Raw genomic sequence first — 21,669 nt, 5'->3', positions numbered from 1 at the left:
TTTGCCGAACACGCACCTCACCTCCAGCTCAATGCTATGACGCCACCTGTGGCCACACTGCCCGCGCCAGACTCATTCCAGCCCTCTGTTGCCGCTGAGCTATCGCCGACACAAAGAAGCGAACTCTTGTCCCTTCTTGGAGAGTTCCGTTCTGTCTTCGATTGCGCTCAACCATCTTTGGGTCGCACAGCGAACATCACGCACCACATTGACACCGGTACTCATGCTCCCTTACGCCAACGACCATATCGAGTTTCAGCGGAAGAGCGCCGTATTATCAACGAACAAGTCGACGATATGCTCAAGCGTGGTGTCATCCAGCCATCGCAGAGCCCTTGGTCGTCCCCTGTTGTACTTGTGCGCAAAAAGGATGGGTCTATCCGATTCTGTGTCGACTACCGCCGGCTCAATAAGATAACTCGGAAGGATGTGTACCCGTTGCCACGCATCGACGACGCTCTCGATTGCTTGCAAGGGGCAGAATATTTCTCCTCCTTAGATTTACGCTCAGGATATTGGCAAGTTCCAATGGCTGATCCTGACCGATCGAAGACTGCATTTGTAACACCTGATGGGCTGTATGAGTTTAACGTCATGCCGTTTGGACTCTGCAACGCCCCAGCTACCTTCGAACGGATGATGGACACCATCCTTCGCGGCTACAAGTGGAACACGTGCCTTTGCTACCGAGACGATATCGTCGTTTTTTCTCGCGACTTTTCCACTCACCTTGTTCGTCTTCGTGCTATTCTCACGTGTCTCACCTCTGCTGGCCTTCAACTTAACATCAAGAAGTGCCATTTTGCCGCACGTCAGCTCACTATACTGGGTCACGTCGTCTGCAAAGAGGGTGTTCTCCCGGATCCGGCGAAACTCCGTGCCGTGGCCGACTATCCGAAGCCCAATTCCATCAAGACGCTTCGAAGTTTTATCGGCCTGTGCTCATACTTTCGTCGATTTGTGCGCAACTTCTCTGACCCTGATGCGCCTACGGAGGTCCACACCGACGCCAGTGGTGTCGGTCTTGGCGCTGTATTGGCTCAACGAAAACCAGGGTACCAAGAATACGTGGTCGCTTACGCGAGTCGAACCCTCAAGAAAGCCGAGTGTAATTATTCCGTCACGGAGAAAGAGTGCCTCGCAATTGTCTGGGCTTTGACGAAGTTCCGCCCATACCTTTATGGCCGCCCTTTCGAAGTCGTCACGGACCACCACGCTCTATGCTGGCTATCATCGCTCAAAGACCCGTCGGGGCGCCTTGGTCGTTGGGCGCTTCGCCTACAGGAATACGACATTCGTGTTGTATACCGATCCGGCCGCAAGCACTCCGACGCTGATGCGCTATCCCGCTCGCCGCTACCGGCTGACCCAGCCTCCTCGTCACCTTCTTCAGCTGTAATAACACCAATCGACTTCACAGACATGGCATCGGAACAACGCAAAGATGTGTGGATTTCCCCACTCCTCGCCTTTTTGACTGATCCGTTAGCTAATTTAGTGTCAAGAACTATCCGCCGTCAAGCCACACATTTCGCTATTCGAGACGACCTACTCTATCGGCGGAATTACACGTCTGAAGGTAGGAAGTGGCTGTTAGTGATACCCAACCACATGCGCTCGGAAATCTGTACTGCTTTCCACAACGACCCGCAAAGCGCTCACGCTGGCGCTCTCAAAACGTACAACCGTCTACGTCAGCGGTACTACTGGCGCGGCATGTACACATTTGTCCGCAAGTACGTACGTGCTTGTACTGCATGCCAGCGACGTAAAGTCCCACCTCAACGCCCTGCCGGTACACTTCAGCCTCTGCCTTGTCCAGCGCGTCCGTTTGACCGCGTCGGTATCGACTTATACGGACCACTTCCCACGTCGTCTTCTGGAAATAGGTGGATAATTGTCGGCGTGGACCACCTCACGCGTTACGCGGAGACAGCAGCACTACCCGCAGCAACCGCGAGGGAAGTTGCGTTTTTCATCTTGCGCAACTTTGTTCTTCGCCATGGTGCTTCCCGCGAACTTTTGAGCGACCGGGGGCGTGTTTTCTTGTCTGACGCCATTCAAGCGTTGCTCGCTCAGTGCAACATGGTTCATCGCCTGACGACAGCATATCACCCGCAGACGAATGGCCTCACAGAACGATTTAATCGCACTCTCGGCGATATGTTGACGATGTACACAGCTTCAGACCAGACTAATTGGGACACTGTCCTTCCATTCGTCACGTATGCGTATAACACCGCTACGCACGCGACAACAGGATTCTCCCCTTTCTTTCTGTTGTACGGACGCGAACCATCGTGCACGCTGGACACTATCCTCCCATACACGCCCGACTCCTCTGAGTACACTGCAATTTCTGATGTTGCCAGGTACGCAGAAGATTGCAGACGATTGGCCCGTTCTCTGACAACCGAGGACCAAGGCCACCAGAAGCTACGGCTTGACACCGACCGACATCTCTCTACTTTCACGACTGGTGCTCTTGTTTGGCTCTGGGTTCCACCGAGCACTCCTGGCCTTTCGTCGAAATTACTGGCACGATACCACGGGCCCTACCGCATTCTCGCCCGTACGTCACCCGTCAATTATGAGATTGAGCCATTGACACAGTCTCATGACTTACGCCGTCGTGGCCGAGAAATTGTGCATGTGAGTCGCCTGAAGCCGTATTACGACCCCGCTATAGTGACTACGCCTTAAGTCGCCAGGTTGGCTACGCTATTCACCGGGGGCCAATGTAGGGAACTATGCGAACGACGACGAAGCAGCATGAAACGGCAAGCCACAGCGTTGGTGCACGCGCGACCCGAGCTTGCGTTTGTTTTGGTATCTTCGGCCTGTTGGCGTTCCTCGCTCTTCTGGCGTTCCTCGGCCTTCCAGTAGGTCTGTACGTGAATAAACTGCGTGACAGTACTATTAATTGATGTGTGCAGTGGCAAGTGTTTATGTTCCATAGCTTCCACAGTACTGCTAAGGAAAGTTGTAACTAATTATAGTTCTTGCTTAATGGACAGGATGCCTCTGTCCCTGCTGACATCCTGCTTCTGTGTTGTTTCTCTTGGATGAGTTAGCCGTGCAATGTGTGTTGGAGTACGTGCCAGTTTGAAGCTACTTTGCTAACAAAGCTGGAATGCCCTGTATCTGCACCTGCATCTGGCAGGTGCAGGTGCATAGACGGATGATTTGGGAAGGGAGAAGGGTTGCCATTGGCTTTTGAGTGAAATTTGCTCAATGACAAGCGAAAAGTCGGCAAAAGTCACCGTTTTTCTTCAAATTCCGCCAAAAATGTCGCCACTCTACATATGAGTGGCATGCCGTCGCCCACTTGTTTTGAAGACACTGAGTAGAATGCATAACTAAGCCGAAAATCGCCGAAAATTCTTCATGTCGCCATTCATAATTTTAGGTCGCCACGGGCGTCTAAAATTCGCCAATTTGGGGAAAAGTAACCACCAGTGGGCAACCCTGGAAGGGAGCACTAGCTCTGGGCGCACCAACACGGGTGCTGCTGATGGGTGCACTGCTGATTTCTGTCTTATTTTGCACTATTTTCCACTATTAATTCTTATTACCGATAAGGTTGTATAGACACCATTTTAAGTATCATTACAGTTCATCGGTTCTTGTTTTAGAAGGAAGTATGCCATGTTCTGTAGTTCAGAATAACTGTTGATGACGATAAATGAAAGAAGAAAAATTTGAGGGCTCGTTTCTCTATTCCGCAAAACCTTAATGAACACTAGCAGATAATGAAGCCAAGCGAGAGTTAGGGGAAATTAGCTATTGTATTTTAGGTGTATTCACACCTCATCATAACATTAGAACACTCACACCTCATTATAGCAAAGTTGCATTTTACAAGAAAATAAGTTTGTTATATTCCAAAATTAGTTATGAAGGTTATTCCTGACACTGTATCTATAACGAGACTATTTTTCATTTACTTCACTATAGCAAATATCTCATTGTATCTATGTTCATTATATTGAAGTTTGAGTGTATAGACAGACATTAAGAAAGTAAAGTGAACGAATAATTATGACTGCTTGCCACTGGCAGGTACTGAACCTGCGACCTTCGGATATTATTCACTAGTTTTGATTAATGTCAATCATGATAATGCCTCTACGGTTAATAACAAGTGAGACAATATTTTTCTTGCCAGTGTGGGCTTTATCGAATTTTTTTCTTTCTGCATTTGCAGCAGCAGCCGCAGCCATCTGCCAGCGAGGCCGACAAAAGTGAAACGCAGTCGGTCGTCTCCGAACCGCCGAAAAAGAGGACCCGCGGCCTGCTACCCATTCCCGCCGGCGCGTTCAGCTCACTGATGTCGACAGTCAAGTCGATTGCCCTGTACGTGTGTGCGCCATTTCTGATGTCGAAGGCAGGGCACGCGTTCGTCTCTGAATAACAGAAGCGTGTTGCAAAACAAGGTCTTTTGTATGTCTGTGGTCATACAGAGCTTTGACATGCGTACTACATGTGGTCTCGGGGGCATTTGCATTAGCGATTGGGAAGAGGAAAGGGGGGTATTGTAAAAAGGGCTTTTGCATCCCCCTCGGCCACACAAACGCTGCCCCCCATCCAAACCACCCCAGTGCTCCCCCACACCGAGATAAAACAGGACTTTTCACCTGCCCCCCCCCCCCGCCCCCCTCTCACCCCACTCCATCACCTCGTGAAAAAAATTCTGCTGATGCCTAAAGATGGGGTGAAAATTTAATCTGCTTTAATTTTTTTTTTACTACCTTGTTGCGGTGGTCTAGTGGCTATGGTACTCTGCTGCTCACCCGCAGGTTGCGGGATCGAATCCCGGTTGCAGCGGCTGCATTTTCGATGGAGGCGGAAATGCTGTAGGCCCGTGCGCTCAGATATGGGTGCACGTTAAAGGACCCCAGGTGGTCAAAATTTCCCGAGCCCTCCTCGACGGCGTCTCTCATAATCATATGGTGGTTTTGGGACGGTAAACCCCACATATCAATCGAATTCTTTTTTACCTTTTTCATCTTGGCTATGCAGGTGTTCGTTAAAGTCGCTAGCGTTTTCTAACTTGACTTTCAGTTGAGGACATAAGTGCAAGTAATTTTGGGCCTCGTTCTTGATTATTTGCTCTTTCTTTTGTTTCTTTACAGTAGTCAACAGAAGGCCAAGCCTGACGTGATCTCCGATGACGAGGTGAGTGTGGTTGCCAGTAGCCTCTGGCATGCTTTGCAGCAAAATTTAGACTGCCAGCTTAGGTTCAGTATTGACACGCTCTACTTTCTTTCGCTGGCATCGATCGTACAGCCATTAACATTGACGCGTTGCCTCGTGGCAAGTTTTTCATTTTGTCACACGTGACGGCAACAGGTTTGGAGTGTTGACCATAATGACAGTCATGGAAAATTCTCCCCAGAATGGCATAACAGTCATGAAAGGCAGGGAAAGTAAAAGGACGTGGCGAAAGGGACATGCATACAGGAAGTACCATGTACTTGCCTATATGTTGCATTTTAAAATCTCCTTTACCTAAAGCATATCAGTTGTTATTATGAGCTTTTAAAATGAAAGAAATTAATTAGTGTGAGGGTTATATCCTCATTTCAGAGAAGTAAGGCTTTGCAGCGGTGCAAATTTTTTTTTTTGATATGCGTTTTTATGGTTTAGCACCAATTCACTGCAGTGAAACCACATTTACAGGGTGTCACATACAAATTAGTATGCATTTGAATAGGGGCTTGCACAGCTTATCACCCCTCCAGTGCAGTGAAATTACCTTTACAGGATGTTACATACAGACTAATGCATCTATTTGTTCATTTTGAATAATTCGAAATTTTCAATAATTTAAGTTTCATTCAAAGTGAATGCTAATGCTACAATAATCGTTAAAATATTCAAAGCATTTGAATATTCGCACAAGCTTATGCATTTTTAAAACGTGCATGCTTTGGTTGGTCGAACAGGATGACATAGTCAGTCCAGCTGCTAAGCCTGCTGCTGCAGATGACAGGGCTGCCATGAAAGAACTGGAAGAGGAGATTGAATATCAAGGTATGGCGCTGCCATTGCAACTGTTACTACCGCACTTCGCTTATTATCAAGTGAAGTTATTGTCAAGTGAAGCTGATGGAACAAACAAACCACTTACAGTTTTCATTTTTTTTCCTCCAACGTTTACTGCAGAAGAAGACGAGGAGGAAGAAGAGGATCCCGATGACGAGTTCCGCCTGGGTGCTGGTCAACTTTTGAACAAGCTGCGAGGTAGGCAAATGGAGAATTTTGCATGCTTGTGCTTGCGCTTTTTGTGTTGACATTTTTGTCGGATTGGCCTGGCTCTTTCTGGAGGAAGCTTCTCGAGGAAGAAGGCTACTGTCAATTTGTGTTTAGCTGGCTTTCCTGGGGTGTAAAGCCATGTATGGCGCACCTCACCTAGCGCAACCCATCTCACCTGAACTAAATCTAACCATATCAAGCCTATTGAGCAATGTGGGAGTTTGGGCTAGTCGGTTGTGAGGAGAGCAGTGCGATAGTGAGCAATTGGCTAAAGAAGGGGGCTGGATTTGAGTGCCTTTCACAAGTGATTAATATCAACTAAAGCAGTCTCACTCATGGCTTTGGTGAATGGAAGAAGTAAATTTTTGAGGACTCGCTTAATTAAAACGAGTTGGTAGTGAAGCCAAGGGAGGTATATGAAACGTCGATTGTACTGTTTCAGGTTTATTGTTATAGTTGTGATATAGACTACAGATGCGAAGAAAGTGAAATGGACAGAAAGACAAGTTGCCACTGCCAGTTCCCAAACCTGAGCCTATATTGCTTCAATACATTTTTACGTTGTTGATCCCCATTAATTATGCTCACCATTTGTCTCTGCCCTCTTTCTTTTCTATATTTCACAGTCAAAGTTTCTCAATTGAAGCTTTTGTAACACGGACTTCGGTGGCCCGAACGAACCAAGAAAAAAAACTGCGCCAACAATCATAAAAAAAATGTAGCGCTGGAAGGTGCGCTGGTCCCATGCAAGTTCGCTTGCACTGTTTTCTAATAATCAATGCTTTCCTGATTGCGCGCTTCTCGGCAATCGGTTGTTTGTAATATGGCTCCTTAGCCATTTGTCGAGGTCACTTAATTGTGGTTTTGTGTTGCCAAATTTAATTGTTGCTTGAATATGAGTTTATGGTCATCGTTGTTGCCTGTAGAAACCAAAGTGTTGCACTGCTAAGCTCGTGGATGACTGTTCTATTCCTAATTATTACGAATTATATTAGTAATATAAAAGAAGATCAAAGTTTGATGGGAGCATTGCTTATTGTGATACAAAAAGAAAGAGAGTACAGTTGAGAACCAATTCATAAGAGACATGCACCGCACAGCAATTCTTGTCCTTATAGTAGATGTCTCTTATGAGCAAGGTATGCATGCGTTTGTATGCCCACGTGTGTGTCTGTGCATTTTCTTATCAAACCCTATTTCAATTTAAGTGCACTGGTGTCTTCTCTTATTACGTATTTGTCACTTACATCAGTTTTTCTTATGAAAGGGTTTTACTGTACTGCGTTACTGGGGGGGGGGGGGTGGAAAGAAACGCAAACAGTGCGGCATGCTGTCATCAGCACACTCTCACTTTAGTCGCAATAAAAAAAATGCTAGATGGTTCTTCAATGTATTATGAATAGCTCTGGTGGCTTTTTGTTTACATCTGCCCTATAACCACTTGAAAATAAGTGTGATGCAGCAAACAATGTGAGTGCCACATGTTCGCGTTTCTTTCCATTCCCATTGTACACTCGAAGCTCGATATAACGAATGCAGATATAACAAAGTATTAATTATAATGAAACAAACGAAAAATAGTTTTGTAATTGATATAGTGTTAGGAATAAACCCTTATAACAAATTTTTGGATATAATGAACTTGTTTTCATGTAAAATTGAACTTTGTCATAAAAAGGTTTGAGTGTATGTATCAGGCATGTTCATGCCAAGCTTCATTAGCCCCCGTTTTTTTTTATAGAGCGGTGGCTCCTCAATTGTTTATTTATTCACAATGTACCAACTACATCGTGTTGCTAATGTTGTTTGGTGGTTCTTTTCTTCTCGTTGCAGGAGAAGAACAAGACGCGTTTTCATATCACGAGGAGTATGACGACTACGGAGACTGACGGCACCTACAGCCGTATTTTAGGATCTTCAAATTCTCATTGCTATCGTGGACTCACTCTTCAAATTCTTGTTGCTTGGAAATCCGCTACCTTAGGAGCATCGATGTCAAGCAGCGGCTTCTTTTTTAGTCAACACACAGCCTTCTGCGAACAGCTTTGTTTTCACAAACCTGGACTCTTGGCTTGCTCCGTTCCAAGTAATCGCCCTGCGTCAAACGTAGCCTGCCGTCATTGCGGATATGTAGAACGATGTGGTTTGTTGCAGGCACCACAGTATAAAAGCACACCAAATCGTAGAGAACTGTTTGTTTGTGAAAGAAGAAAGTGTGTGTTTGTGCTTGTTTTGCTTATAAATGCTCTGAAGCTATTCCTGATGTGAGTGTGATGAACATGCTTGTTACGACACTATGTGCACATGATGCAAGTGCATGTAAGCTTGTTTAGTGTGCTGGAAACCTGTTTTTTTATTGCCTTTATTTTATACTTTAAGTGTTAAGAGGAAGGCTTATGAAATACAAACAATAATGTATGTCTGTGTGCGTGCCTTTAAGGTATGTGCTTTAGTAGTTCATTAAGACATGCATGCCATTTAGAATGGGGCCTAAGTATATACATGGCTAATCACTTCTGCCAACTATGTCTACACTTGCATTTGATGCTCACTGAACTATTATGAAATGATATTCGTTAGGTATCTGAGTAGATTGATGAAATGGATTAGATTATTTTACACCATTTACACAACATGCATGTCTATTGTGAGTTTGTTTCTGTTTTGCTGTTTTGACATTGTGTCTCTCGGCACCGACACTTTTGTTAAATGATGTGCAACAAGATTCGTGTAAGCCTAGCTAGAATGTGTTAGAAATTGTGTTTCCAGCGTTGACATGGCACGCTTTTCGTCCATGATGACATGGTTATAGCCGATTGTGAAACCAATGTTTCATCGCCCTGCAACTTCACGCCAAAAATACGCTGTGAACAAATGAACCACGCCACTTTCTCTACAGCCAGGTGCTGACTTTAATCATTTTTTTTATTTAGTCTTTAGTGATTAGGATTTGTTTCAAATAGAAATGTAGTTATGATGGTCTCTAAGCTTTTTTGTAAGTTTGTAATATTTATTAAGACTGACGATTCAAAAAAGTTAATTAGAGAGCATAAGTAAAGCCAATTTATTTTTCAAATGCAATTACAATACTTTGCGAGACCAAACATTTCATTTAAATCATCATAAAGTTATAGTTATGTACATTAACCCCATTTTCAAGTTTTCTTTTTGGGGCTGTTAAGCTTCACAGACATCGGATGTATTGAATTTGTGCTCATGCAACAGCCATGATTATGACAATATTGTGTGTTGTATTAGTTTTGTGTTTTCTAAGACTGGATGAATGATCTTTTTTGTGACAGTTTATATTCTTATTATTTATTCTTAGTTATCTATTGTTGGTTCTTTTCACGTGGTTGAGCTAACGCTTGTAGCGTGCCAGGGAGTCATTATTCATTGCAATTATTTCTCCCGATCAGGCCTTCGCAGAGTGACTATAAACACATAACACTGTTACACTTAAATCTAGCATGATAGGCCGTGCATTGTTGAATTGTATGCATACTTTGTAATGGGAGACGCTTGAAAAGAAAAAAAGAAAACCATGAAACATACTTGCACATGAGTATTGGTAGTACTACAGGGGTATCACTCAGGGCTCCAGTAGTGTTTTCTATTTGTTTGTTGATTGCTGTATGAGTGACTATTGCTATATCACTATGTATTGTTATGTATTTATTACTTTGCTAATCTCCTGTATAATTGTATGTCTATAGGTATGGATATTTCTTTTTTTATATGGCTTTTTTGGCACATGAGCAACCTGATATTTAGGAACATACTGTTATATGTGTGCATGATGGCATGTTTCAGAAGCATGTATTGATTGTGGATGCATGAGAGAGCAAGTGTTTGGGGTATCATGTTTGTACCACGTTTTTTATGCCACCTGTTACTATTTTGTTTTATTTCTTTTTTTCATGTAATAGAGAACTTTGGAAAACTAAAGTGTGCTGAAATCATGTACTGAACTCCTGCCTATTCTGGAGTAAGATCACAAAAAGATGAATGGGCGCTCTGAATTGGCTGGTGGCAAATTTCAGCAAGTGTGGCGATTCTAAAGTGTTCCAATGAGAAAAAAAATCGTGTGAATGCACTTATATTGTACTTTTATTGTCTCCACTCATCCACTGAAAGATGGTAGTATTCCTGTGCTGACTAATGCGTAACGTCATTCTGAATATATAGAGAACCTTGCTTTTGAGCTTTTTCTGTCAGTGGTAATTGAAACCGTTGTTCTTTGGACTCTGGGTGCGATATTTCAGCTTCAGCAACGTCTGAAGATCAACACATGTGGGACTAACATTTCATTTATAATTTCTTGTTGTATATGTAACATTAATGTAGGAAGGAAAGTGAAAACAGTTATGTTAGTGTGATTGATTGTGCACAAGTTATGTAAAATGACAGTTGTTTTGTGTGTAGACTGACGAATTCCGCACAGAAAAAAAAAAAAAAGCTTTTCCGATTACTGTATACACTCGGACTTCACTTTAAATAAGTTGTATTTTACACGAAAATAAGTTTGTTATATCCAAATATTCGTTATGAAGGTATATTTCTAACACTATATCTACTGTAAGGCTATTTATTTACTCTGTTATAACCACTATTTTGTTATATTTAGGTTCGTTATATCGAGGTTTGACTGCACGTACATTCGTACAAGCACAGTGCAACTACAACCAGTTTGGATGAGGACATGAGTGTTCCTTCTAAACAATGTAGTGAAGCAAACTCTTTCTTCTGGCAGTGCATCATTAGCAGCAGTAGACATCAGCATGTAGGATGTGATAATCGGCAAATTGTTAACTAGCAATCACTATTTCAACTTTTGCCTCAGTGTATCGAAGCTCGAGCATAAATCATAGAATAGAAGATAGTCGATGTTCACGACACATTCACTTGTAATGTAGAACTAGTAGTTTCCACATTAGCAGATCTGTCTTCAACAACACATCGTGAATGACGGTCATGTTAACGTCACCCTGCAGAAACTGAATTGAAGAGCTTGTGTGAAAACACGAGTGGAATGTTGACGCATTTCTTCGTTTATTGCAGAAGGAATGTTGTATCGATTCTTGAGTGATTCAGAACACCTTAAAAGGAGTAAGACTTGTCTCCAAAACATAACAGCTTTAATTAGCAATCATTAAGCGTTTAATGTTTACGCCAAAGTGAGCGAGTGAAAAGATTTAGGGCGATGATAATTCATCGTTATCCACGATTGTTGGGTAGCAATGTAATACAAGAACAGCACTGCTAATGCGATGCAGGCCTCGGTAAACAGACGTCGCAGTTGTGTGCATTGCCAGGTTTCTTTGGTTACCTAGTTTTCCTTCTTTTCTCTTTTGTGCTGTCTTTACTATATAAATGAAGGATACCGAAATTTCTAGTTATCACACATCTGCTGATGTCTATGGCTGCTGTATTATTCGCCCATTATCCTGTAGAGATGTGCTATACAATTTCCACTCTTCCGTCGATGCTAAAAAGAATGGGCTACTGCTGCTTCTCTACCTTGAAACAGCTGATGCATGTTACTATTATACATACGCACATATAGAATGTTATTATGTGTACAGTTAAGTGCACTCTCACTAACTCATATTTATAGGTAAAAAGGGATGTTTGTTCAGCGATGCATGTGTGTTTACAAGTATGTTTAAAGTGAGTTACGATTGTCATTGTCATTGAAGAGTATAAATTTTGGCTAGTAGCAGCATGAATAATTTACAACATTGAGACGTGAATTGGAGCTTGCGACGCTTATGTCTGTTTATACATGTGCGTGTACTTATGTGTGTGGGAGGGTAACATGGCCGCCTGGGTGAATGTCACGGAAAAAGCGCAAAACAATTTCTTTTTGTGTGTTTCTACAAGCACAATAAACAGCTTTTTCAAGACAAGTTGTGGGGCCAGTTGATTCAGTCTCGATTCGAACTATTGGCCCAAGATGCTCGAACAATCAGAGGTTGTATGTATGTATTTTGCAGATACCTTCATACTTTCACTCTTTGCGAGAGAGGAGTGAAGACATGAGAAGCTCACTTCGGTTGGATGTGCGAGCACGATTCCCTGTTGACGATGTGTGTCCGATGAGAACGCGTCAGTGCCTTTGTAAGATACAATCCAAATCATAAGTGATAGAGCAACGTCTTCATTGGTGTGCTTGCCGAAATAGCATTTCGATTGAGTGGTAATGCCTTATTTAACATACACTCTGCAAAATGGTGAGTGCCCTCCTCGGGTAGACTTTTCAAACATCTCGATCTTTGCTTGCTTCCGCAAGAGTATTTTTCTCATGGAATCTCTTGTTCCTAGACTCACGTTGTAAGCTTCTAGAGTGGAGAGAGTGTAAATATAGTCTAAAAAATGGTTGAGTAGAAAAAAATAAAATAGAATAAAGCTATATAGCACGTGTATTTTGAAACCACGAATTACTACAATTAAGGGCAGGCTTTTGAAAAATAAAAAAGTTTGTTCTGCTGGTTGATGGTAAAAGAATAAAAAAACACAAAAATTGTTTGAAAAACAACAGCTCGCGCATTCGCAGCAAACTTTTGCAAAGTTTCAACCTGGTATGTAAGTTTAAGTGGGTAATTTAAAAATCCAAGTTTTGAAATTATTAAGTATTTTTATTTTTTTGTTTGTAGCCTAGACTTTTCTTTGTTCTCCTTGCTAAATCTTCATAAACGCCACTAGCATCGGCATTAGCGTTGTTTCGACGTCGATACGCGCGCGTTTACTATGCCGACGTCTTGTTTTCCTTCGCTGCGTCGACGCGTGTGCTCGACACCGAAACTTCTCGTGTGGTAGACGATGCCGTAGCGCGCGCGCGTTGACTTCGGGACAGGATGAGGATAAACCGTTACAGGCGCGTCCAGAGGAACCTCAACTTCTACAAGAATGCGTTCGGGTTCCGACCGCCGTACCAGATCCTCGTGGATGGCACCTTCTGCGCGGCTGCCCTCAAGTACAAGGTGAACATCAGGGATCAGATGCCCAAGTAAGTTCTCGTTTACTCTGTGCTTCTCTGCTGCAGGCGACGTCGTTTACCTACTCACGAAATCGGCTTGCGCGTCGTGAGACGTAGCAAATAATTTTAGGGCAATCTGCCCAGTACTGTAAGCCGTTTGCGATCACGATTGAGTCCGTTAGGAATCGCATTTCACGACCATGACTTGCTCCTATCCGAGGTTTGAGCGAATGAGCTGATTGCTACACATTAGTTCGATCCAGATCGGACTCGATCGTGATCGAATATGCACCTTGTGACGACCGGTGCACCTTCACTGCTAGCCGTTCGTTTCAATGGTAAGCATATCTTCCCAGAAAATGCGCTGCCTGCCCCGGAGATTGCTCAGTTTGAAACGTGCTTGGAACTCTAATACATTAGTAGGCAGATACGTAGGTAGTGAAGTCAAACAGTGTTGTATAGCAATTGGTAGCCACTCGAATGCCGTACAGAAATTATATGCTCATCGGGATGGAAGCTTGGACATGGTGCGCAAGTTTGCATCATTCGTTTCTCTCTGTTCTCACAGGTACCTCGGGGAGGAGGTCAAGCTCTGCACCACGGTCTGCGCCGTGACCGAGACGGAGAGCCTGGGCCCGCAGCTGTACGGGGCCACGCTGGTCATCAAGCAGTTTCCCGTGCGCCGCTGTGGCCACGAGAAGCAGCCAATCACGGCCGCCAACTGCTTCCACAGCATGGTGAGGAAGCGCAACCCCGACCACTACATGGTCGCCACGCAGGACCACGACCTGAGCGAACGGCTGCGCGCCCTCGCCGGCGTGCCGCTGCTCTACCTCTTCAACGCCATCACCCTGGAAAAGCCGTCGGAGAAGAGCGAGAAGAAGGGTATGGAGGCGCTTCAGGCGCAGTCTCAGGCCCCCGAGCGTCAAATGGAGGTCATCAAGCAGCTCAAAAAGCAGGAGAACCTGCTGGAGGAACAGACACCCAAGAGGAAGCGCAAGAAGCCAGGTGGACCCAACCCGCTGTCGTGCAAGAAGCCGAAGAAGGCCACCAAGAGGCCGCCCGCGGCGGAGGCCGAACGGGCGAACTCGGAGGCCGGCAGAAAACGGAAGAGACACAAACGGGTCAAGCTTGCCAAGCACGTTGTGTCGGAACTTTCGAAGTCCTCTGTTGAGTAAAGTGCTGCAAGTCTATTTTCGTGCTTGGACTCATGCTCGCTGCCACGTGCGGCGCACTGGCGATGTGGCAGTGTTAATAGCGGCCTGGGCCGCATTTACAAGTAATTGTCGGATGATTGCAGTACTGGAGTTTATTGCCATACCAATTGATCGGTGCAAACGTTTTTAGCATTACTCAAAGATGAGAGCACTAGTTACAGAGATTTGTCACACACTTCGAGTGCTCTCTTTCCCAGTGAGCACTTGAAGCTACACAGTTGGTGATGACAAAGGGATGAAAATCTACATCAGCATGTTTCATGAAACGAGTCTGCCTTCATAGTGTGAATCTGGTGTGTGCTAGTGTTGCTACTGAGCAATTTTAGCACACTGTGGAGTGTGGCGCTAGTACAACCCATGGGAAGAAGTGCATCTGATCCAAATGCCCCTCTTTATAAATGTCGCCTGTCAATCAGTAGCAGTACAACTAAATGAGGAAATTTGACAGCTTCGAAGAGAGTGAGGATGGACCTCTGTTAAAGGAGAGATGGTCCTGGAGAAAGTGGCAACTATATGCCCCACTCGTAAATGCCTTCTACATGCTGCGCACAACCACAAAACTTGGCTGCTTCTCACAGAAGTGCTGGTTGCAAGTAGAATGTGCCTTTTCACCAAGCCTGAGGGGTGGTTTGGGAACCAATTAAAGGGCATCTATTTGGCCCAGACGTTAAACTTTAGTTGTGGTGTTACAGTAGTGCCTGGGTTATAAACAGGTAGCCACGATAACTTTTTAAAATGATGTTGCAAGAGCAGAGACATGTGCCTAATGATCAAAACGTAGCCCTCGGTCGGTAGCTATGTTGCTTGCTCAATGACCTAACATTTAATAATCATTGCAGGTTAGAATCGCTCGCGAAGGGACACAGCTCAAGAACCGTACTGTCACATGCTTCAAAATCATATTCAGTGCTAGCAGATGCAAGAGAGTTGACTCTTCAGTGCAGTGTTGGTGTCTTGCGTCCTTGTCTGCTGGTGCTGAATGTTTTCAATTAGGCTTAACAACACGCCCAAAAAATGGCAATGCTACTGGTTGCCTTAGCGGTTATTTAAGTGGGCAAAGGCAGCCCCCAATACTAACACCCATTGTAATTGGGCTGTGAACAGCTCTAAAGGAAAAACCCGCGCCATGCACGTCTCGCCAGAATTTGTCGGTGCAGCACGATGCTGCAGTGTTGTGCCGGGACTACTCCCACGATGGCAATATCTCGTGTACCAGCCCAAATCGCTGGTTACATATTGATTTTACTATTTTGTGGCGATGTTTAGTTTTCTTGCCCCCAAGAGTTGAGGACCCGCTAAGACCTCCCATCTCGCCAGGAACTTGCAGCTGTCATTCCTCGCAGGAACCCCAGCGGCAACTGTAGCCTGCCTTTCACAGCTGCGACTTGTGCTTACCCTCAGAGACAAAGAACTCTTTTTTGAGGTCTTCTTGCAAGGTAAGTGTACCCATAAGCACCAGAGAATGCTATTATAGCAGAGAATGCTATTCTAGGTATGTATTATAATGCAAAAATCAAGAAATTAATTGGTAATAATATGTAAAATATACAATTTAAACTACAAGTATTATGTTTTGGGCTTGTATTTCAGACTGTCGTATTAATCTGATGGGAACAATTTGGAAACTTTTGAACTTATTGAAATGACGAATCATTTTAAATACCAGACTAAAACGGTTCTCGTTGAGTAGTTACGGCTACCGATTAGAAAAAGGAGAACAGAAGGTAGGGCCCACTATAGAAGAAATGTAACTTAACAAAACATTTTCTTGGGCTATGTTAAGAGTCATTTTGTATTTCAGTAAGCATGTGCCAACTCTAGCATTGTGAACCCGACAGAGATGTGAGAAGATGCATAAAGTTGCTTGTCGCTCCGAGCTCGGCCATCTCGAAGCAACAGTGGGCGTGTGGACACCTAGGGTTGCCGGGTCGCAGGAATCTGCCAGCCGTTTTGGCCTGCTAACCCTTGAGACCACTACAGGTTACTTGCGAAATCGGGCATGTGCACAACGTTTCAGTCTGCGCAGTACAGTGGGGTATCCGCTCAATGCCAGGCCGACTTAAAGGGGCTCCACGACATTTTTCTCATCTAGTCGGATGACTTCGTTAGGAGTTTACTGTTCCACGAATCGACTGCCACAAAGATTTCTAGAATCTCGTGTACGAGCAAAGTTACTGGTACTCAAGCAAAGTTGCATGCTATATGCGCTTTTTTTCTCCTGCAGCCCTAGTAGGTGGGTGCACCGAGAGCTATGCACGGTGCTAGGGTGACAATGCAATGGGGACAAGAAGCTGTGTCCCTTTGGCAGTGCATGTTTTGAACCTGAGTGCTTTCAGTGTATGCTGGGCTTGCTTTCAGCGTGGTAGCATAATAGTGAGATTCTTGCAGTATAGAATGCAGCACAGGTGCATCTCGGCATTCTGTGGTAGCCCCTGTAACCACGCAGCTCACAATGCTCGGTTCATGGCCACTATCTTTGCGCTTACGGCACGGTCATTTCAACTTATTGGCATCATTTGTCGAGAAATGAGTAAGATACCATGTTCAAAAAGTATTGGGAGGCCCCTTTAAACGAGACGCACATGCACTCCGTTTCGCGAGCTAGTGGGTGCAAACACTTTGTCTGGCATTCTAGTTCAGAAAGGGTACAAAACATGCCACTTTTTGTGCAAATCTCAAGGGCAGTTACAAAACAACATCTTGGAGAGTTGATTTAACTTTAACCCGCCATCTCCTGGGTTAAAGGGGCTTCGCTGAATAACCTCGGAAATCTGCATACTGCCAGTGAAAAACAGTGTCTGTCAACAGGTTACCATTAGCAAGCTGGAGGATGTAGCAGAGATGTTCAGGGCAGCGCACGGTGGAGTGAAGGGTCACAGGTTTGAATCCTAATAATCATCAGGGTTCAGTGTCCCAAAAACACCATATGATTATGAGAGATGCCGTAGTGGACAGCTCGGGAAATTTTGACCACCTGGGGTTCTTTAACGTGCACCCGAAGCTCACGGGCCTCGGGCATTTTTTGCCTCCATCAAAAATGTGGCCGTGGCAGCCGGGATTCGATCGCGCAACCTCGGGTTTGAATCCTGGTGGCGTGCTTCGGAAATTTTTTTCATTCAAGTTTTTCTTTGTGGCTTTTATTTAGTGTAAATATTTGCATACATATCCTAAACATGAAGGCAGGAGCAACGGCAAAAATCTGCCGAAAATTTCCGTATAGTTGCTATCGCAATAAAAAAAAAAACACACACAAGGTTATCGGTAAGGATAGACATTTTATGTACACATTTGTTATACATGTTACGACTTTACATAATACTACACACCACTCATACAGCTTCCCACAACCCCTTTCCCCCGGTGTTCCTCCACAAAAACCATCGCAGTGCCACACACAAGTCGTACAAGATGATCTGCGGTGCACTCCATAACCAACAATCAACATTAACTCTACCCGGTATCGATGTATAGGAACAGCAACACAAAGATACATGTTAAATCTTATAAGCGACAAGGAGAAAGTCAAACTGTTGATAGTGGCATGTTTCGTGTGGTGGGTTAGTGTGTCAAAAGAGGCAATGCTCTCTGTACAACTGCCTTATTTCACTCAACCAAAGATACTAGCTAGACATGTTTATGGCAAAGCAATGTTTGCAATTAAGTACCTGCTTCCTTTTGTGGCAATCAACGTGCCACACACGTTAAGTTCGGACTGTGCTTGTGAAAGTGGTCATTGACACATGTGAACGAGCATTGGCTGTGTTGCTGTGTAACAAGCGTCGCCGTGTCCTGAACTGCACCGATGGGTCCTCTGATAAACCGGGAACAAAACTGACAAGCTCCTGAAACAAACAAAAATTAATGATGAGATAAATGACGATAAAAAATAAAGCAGGGCAGCCAGTCTTGCACTCTAATAGCAGCTGCGCCTATTGGAGATTTCTTGTTACGCAAAAATAATCATTATTACGCATGCCCGTGTTGTGCTCTCAAAAACTTGCCACTTTCCCGAAGAAAGTCGTCAAACTGATAGCAAGTGTGACGTTCAAAACAGGACAGTACCGGGCACGACAGAGTTGAGTCAGCAGGCGATCATTGCTGTGCTACAAATCGGTACGCCTCAAAGAGCACAGCTGTTTCCAGAGTGCTGTTTCGATGCTCGCGCCGACTTGAAACAGGTCAACACCAAGCTCGCAAAATGTCGACATTCCAAACGCGACTCACCACTAGCTTTTTCAGTGACTGCAAGAGAGAGCCCGACACGATCGACAACCAAACTTTCTGTCTGGAACAGAACAGCAAGGAGAAGAAGGCATGCATCGCACTTCAGAGCATCAAAGTTGTGAGGAGGATGGGCACCTATTAGGGGGGAGACGAGTATTGCTGGTGCCATTGACACATCGGTGGTGGTGAGTAAAAGAGAGGCGCATGCAGCGGCCAGGCAACTGCGGAACGAAGAAAATGGATGTATGCAAAAAGCAGAAGACTCTGCAAGCCAGAGAGTCTCTCCCACGCGCATTGCAGGAGCAGTTCAAAGGGGAATGTGGTTGTTTGTCAACGTGCACGTCGTCGCCGGTACCGGCCTACTGCTACTTCTTCTCTCTCGGTCAAACCTGTCCGTTTTCCCTTCTGCATGCATGTCAGTGCGTGGTGAGTTGGAAGGAGAAGCGAGCTTTTTTTTTTTTTTTCTGTGTGTGCTTGTTTGCGCCCAAGACCCGCTTCACTCCAGCGAGTTGTAGACCAGCAGCTGTTTGAGGACTTTCGTCTGGCTCGTCTCTCGGATCTCGCCGGCGAGAAACATCTCGTCCACGACACTGTACACCTGCGTGGGGATGGAAAAAGCAAATCTTTACAAAGGAATGCAAACTAGAAAAGCGATCTCACTCACTCTACAATTGAACCTCGTTTCGACAAGGTCACCATCTGTCACGGAAATAACATCATTATTTAGGATACATATGTGGAACCCTTCCCTGCTAATAAACTGTTGTGAGTGCAGCACTCATCTTCGTCGTATTTTTTATTATGTTGATATTTTATTCCTTGCACTAATGTCTCAGCCTGTTAACTCAAAAATTTGTTATAAATGCACATTTGCAACACTATATGACAAAACTATCCTTCATTTACAGTTGAACCTCTTTATAGGAGACGTGCACTGTAGCGAAATTCTTGTCTTTTATGTGAGCTGTCTTCTATGACGAGGGTACCACATACGAGTCTTGTCATTAAGGCCTACTCCAATGTAGGCACACTAGGGCATTTTACACCCCTTTGTCTCTTGCGAAGGAGTTCAACTGCATTATAATAATTTATACCAAGGCTTGAGTATTGTAGACTGCACTTTCACAACTCCAGAACACTACCCTCACCACGAGAAGACGCTCTCTAAACCATAGAATGAGAAAATAAAGCCAGCAGTGAATGAAGTTTGTGCAATAAGTTTTTGTGAAGTTGTGTATCTCGACAGCATGTGCTAGGGCCCACATAACTCTTTCGCAGTACAAATTAACTGCTTCATGTTCTAACAGGTGTGTCTTGCCAACTTGAGGGTTATTTAACTGAGAATGTGGCTGCGAAGAAATGGAAAAAAAACCCATTCATGATGATGCATTGAAATTTCAGTGTTTCAAAGATACTTGCTAAACAAATGCTTAATGAAAGCTGGGACTGCAAGACATCTTTTTTTTTTTCAGTAAGCAGCGGAGAACGTTGGGGGCCCTACCTTGTAGAAGTTGAAGACGAGGTCCAGCTCACAAACGTTGTGGAAGTACTCATTCAGCACTTCCACAAAATTGTGGATGGCCTCGAGGTAGGCCAGGTTGTTGTCGTGCACGTCCACACAGATGCAGAAGTAAAGGCCAGCGTAGCGCCGGTACACTATCTTGAAGTTGCGGAACTGCACAGACAAGAACAATGGCAAAACTATCGTTACTGCGTGAGCCGGCTAACATCGAAACAATGCGCACTTTCACTAAACCAAAGTATGTATCTTTTCACTTTAGTCGTTAAGTCTAATTCTTAGTATTTCAGTAACAAATGTCTATGTGGAAGGACAATTCGAAGAAGTTCACTTTTCTACTGGTCAATTTTTCTTTTTACTTGACCGCGACTTGAAGTTTATAAAATTGGTTTGTATTAGAATGCGGCAAACTAAAAAAAAAAAAATCGCTGACGGAAAACGACACTATCTTGCGGAAATTAGCTAACACCGCACCAAATCGGTTCGATTCCGGGTTTTGCAAACACTTCGACGCAATTATGAGGCAAGCGGTGGTGGCGAGATTGCGAAGTCACTTTTTTGACACCTGTGGTGGTTCTTTAAAGTGCACCTAAATCAAAGCGCACGGGCGTTCCTGCACATCGCGGTGTTCAGCGGCGCAACGCCCTCTCCGCTAAGCACGCTGCGGCGTGTTTTACATCACTTCAGCGTAACCTGGGCCCCGATGATGTCGACCTCGGCCATAAAAAAAAAAAAAAAAAATTGCCGGAGGGCAATCCGATCAATGCCGAAGAAAAGCGAGCCGGGCGTGCGGATGGTTTGACGTCGTCTCGGGCCCAAGAAGCGCGAAGGGACGTGTAAAGATAAAAGGCCGCACTGACGATAAAGGAAGGCGCTTACCTCGACGAAATTCGTGTGCTTGGCATCTCGGACCGTGACGACGGCGTGCACTTCTTCGATCAGCTTTTGCTTCTCGTCGTCGTCAAAGTTCATGTACCACTTGGCTAACCTCGTCTTGCCGGCCCGGTTCTGAATCAGAATGAAGCGTATCTGCAAAAGAGGCAAGCGTAAAGCTTCAAACAACAACGCTACAATAACGGGGCGTCCGAACATGAACCACAGAGCTCTTGTTCGTTTTTATTTTAAATCGGTAGGAAGGCGGATCATTTGCCTTCGTACGGGTGACATAACACCCGCCGGCGAAAGCCGACGAAACTGCGGTTTGCAGGCGCTTGCCGATGGTCGCATAGCCACTCCATGTGCTGCCCCGTAAACGTGTCCCTCGCCTGTAAGCGCGTAATCGGCGAAACGCAAGCCACTCACCATATTTCCTGAGAAATAGAGGATTTGCCCAGCGGCTACCGCACCAAACCAACTGCTCCGCCTCCCTACTCGCTGGCCGCCCCAAAACCGGAAACGCTCGCCGACTTTGCAAGCGGAAGTGAAAAAGACGGCGCCTAACAACTGCCTACTTCTGGAAATTTTTACACACA

The 21,669-nt window shown here is 44.8% G+C and overlaps 3 protein-coding genes across 4 annotated transcripts in view; 2 read left to right on the top strand and 1 right to left on the bottom strand.

Annotated features, from left to right (window-relative positions):
- Window positions 1-12,167, top strand: part of Brf (Brf RNA polymerase III subunit) — a 71,366-nt gene extending 59,199 nt beyond the window's left edge. Inside the window, exons 14-18 of one of the 2 annotated variants that reach the window (XM_075866897.1) lie at window positions 4,211-4,356; window positions 5,136-5,178; window positions 5,949-6,036; window positions 6,169-6,246; window positions 8,092-12,167. In XM_075866897.1, the coding sequence (XP_075723012.1) occupies window positions 4,211-4,356; window positions 5,136-5,178; window positions 5,949-6,036; window positions 6,169-6,246; window positions 8,092-8,147 (411 nt within the window). In that variant the 3' untranslated portion in view covers window positions 8,148-12,167. Of the gene's footprint in view, window positions 1-4,207; window positions 4,357-5,135; window positions 5,179-5,948; window positions 6,037-6,168; window positions 6,247-8,091 lie in introns of both variants that reach the window. The other variant, XM_037418670.2, reaches the window with a different exon arrangement.
- Window positions 12,168-13,005: 838 nt separating this feature from the next.
- LOC119167228 (rRNA-processing protein UTP23 homolog) lies at window positions 13,006-14,430 on the top strand. The gene is made up of 2 exons (XM_037418674.2): window positions 13,006-13,267; window positions 13,806-14,430. Exons 1-2 carry the CDS (start codon window positions 13,116-13,118, stop codon window positions 14,413-14,415), a joined length of 762 nt encoding a protein of 253 aa, XP_037274571.2. The 5' UTR covers window positions 13,006-13,115; the 3' UTR covers window positions 14,416-14,430.
- A 3,279-nt stretch (window positions 14,431-17,709) lies between these two features.
- On the bottom strand, window positions 17,710-21,640 carry AP-2sigma (adaptor protein complex 2, sigma subunit). The gene is made up of 4 exons (XM_037418675.2): window positions 21,500-21,640; window positions 21,077-21,226; window positions 20,180-20,353; window positions 17,710-19,276 (listed from the first exon to the last, which is right to left on the bottom strand). Exons 1-4 carry the CDS (start codon window positions 21,500-21,502, stop codon window positions 19,175-19,177), a joined length of 429 nt encoding a protein of 142 aa, XP_037274572.1. The 5' UTR covers window positions 21,503-21,640; the 3' UTR covers window positions 17,710-19,174.
- Between the last annotated feature and the right edge of the window lie 29 nt (window positions 21,641-21,669).

Source organism: Rhipicephalus microplus, chromosome 6, assembly GCF_043290135.1.
Source record: "Rhipicephalus microplus isolate Deutch F79 chromosome 6, USDA_Rmic, whole genome shotgun sequence".
NCBI classification, from domain to species: domain Eukaryota; kingdom Metazoa; phylum Arthropoda; class Arachnida; order Ixodida; family Ixodidae; genus Rhipicephalus; species Rhipicephalus microplus.
This window is presented reverse-complemented; position numbering and strand designations above follow the sequence as displayed.

What these genes read in the sequence shown, in the direction of transcription:
- AP-2sigma (XM_037418675.2), bottom strand. An exon ending in AGCACACGAATTTCGTCGAG is followed by an intron (nt 20,354 to 21,076) that starts GTAAGCGCCTTC and finishes TTGTCTGTGCAG; the next exon opens with TTCCGCAACTTCAAGATAGT. An exon ending in TCGTCTTCAACTTCTACAAG is followed by an intron (nt 19,277 to 20,179) that starts GTAGGGCCCCCA and finishes ATCCCCACGCAG; the next exon opens with GTGTACAGTGTCGTGGACGA.
- LOC119167228 (XM_037418674.2), top strand. Translation starts at nt 13,116, where the DNA reads ATGAGGATAAACCGTTACAGGCGCGTCCAGAGGAACCTCAACTTCTAC. An exon ending in ATCAGGGATCAGATGCCCAA is followed by an intron (nt 13,268 to 13,805) that starts GTAAGTTCTCGT and finishes CTGTTCTCACAG; the next exon opens with GTACCTCGGGGAGGAGGTCA.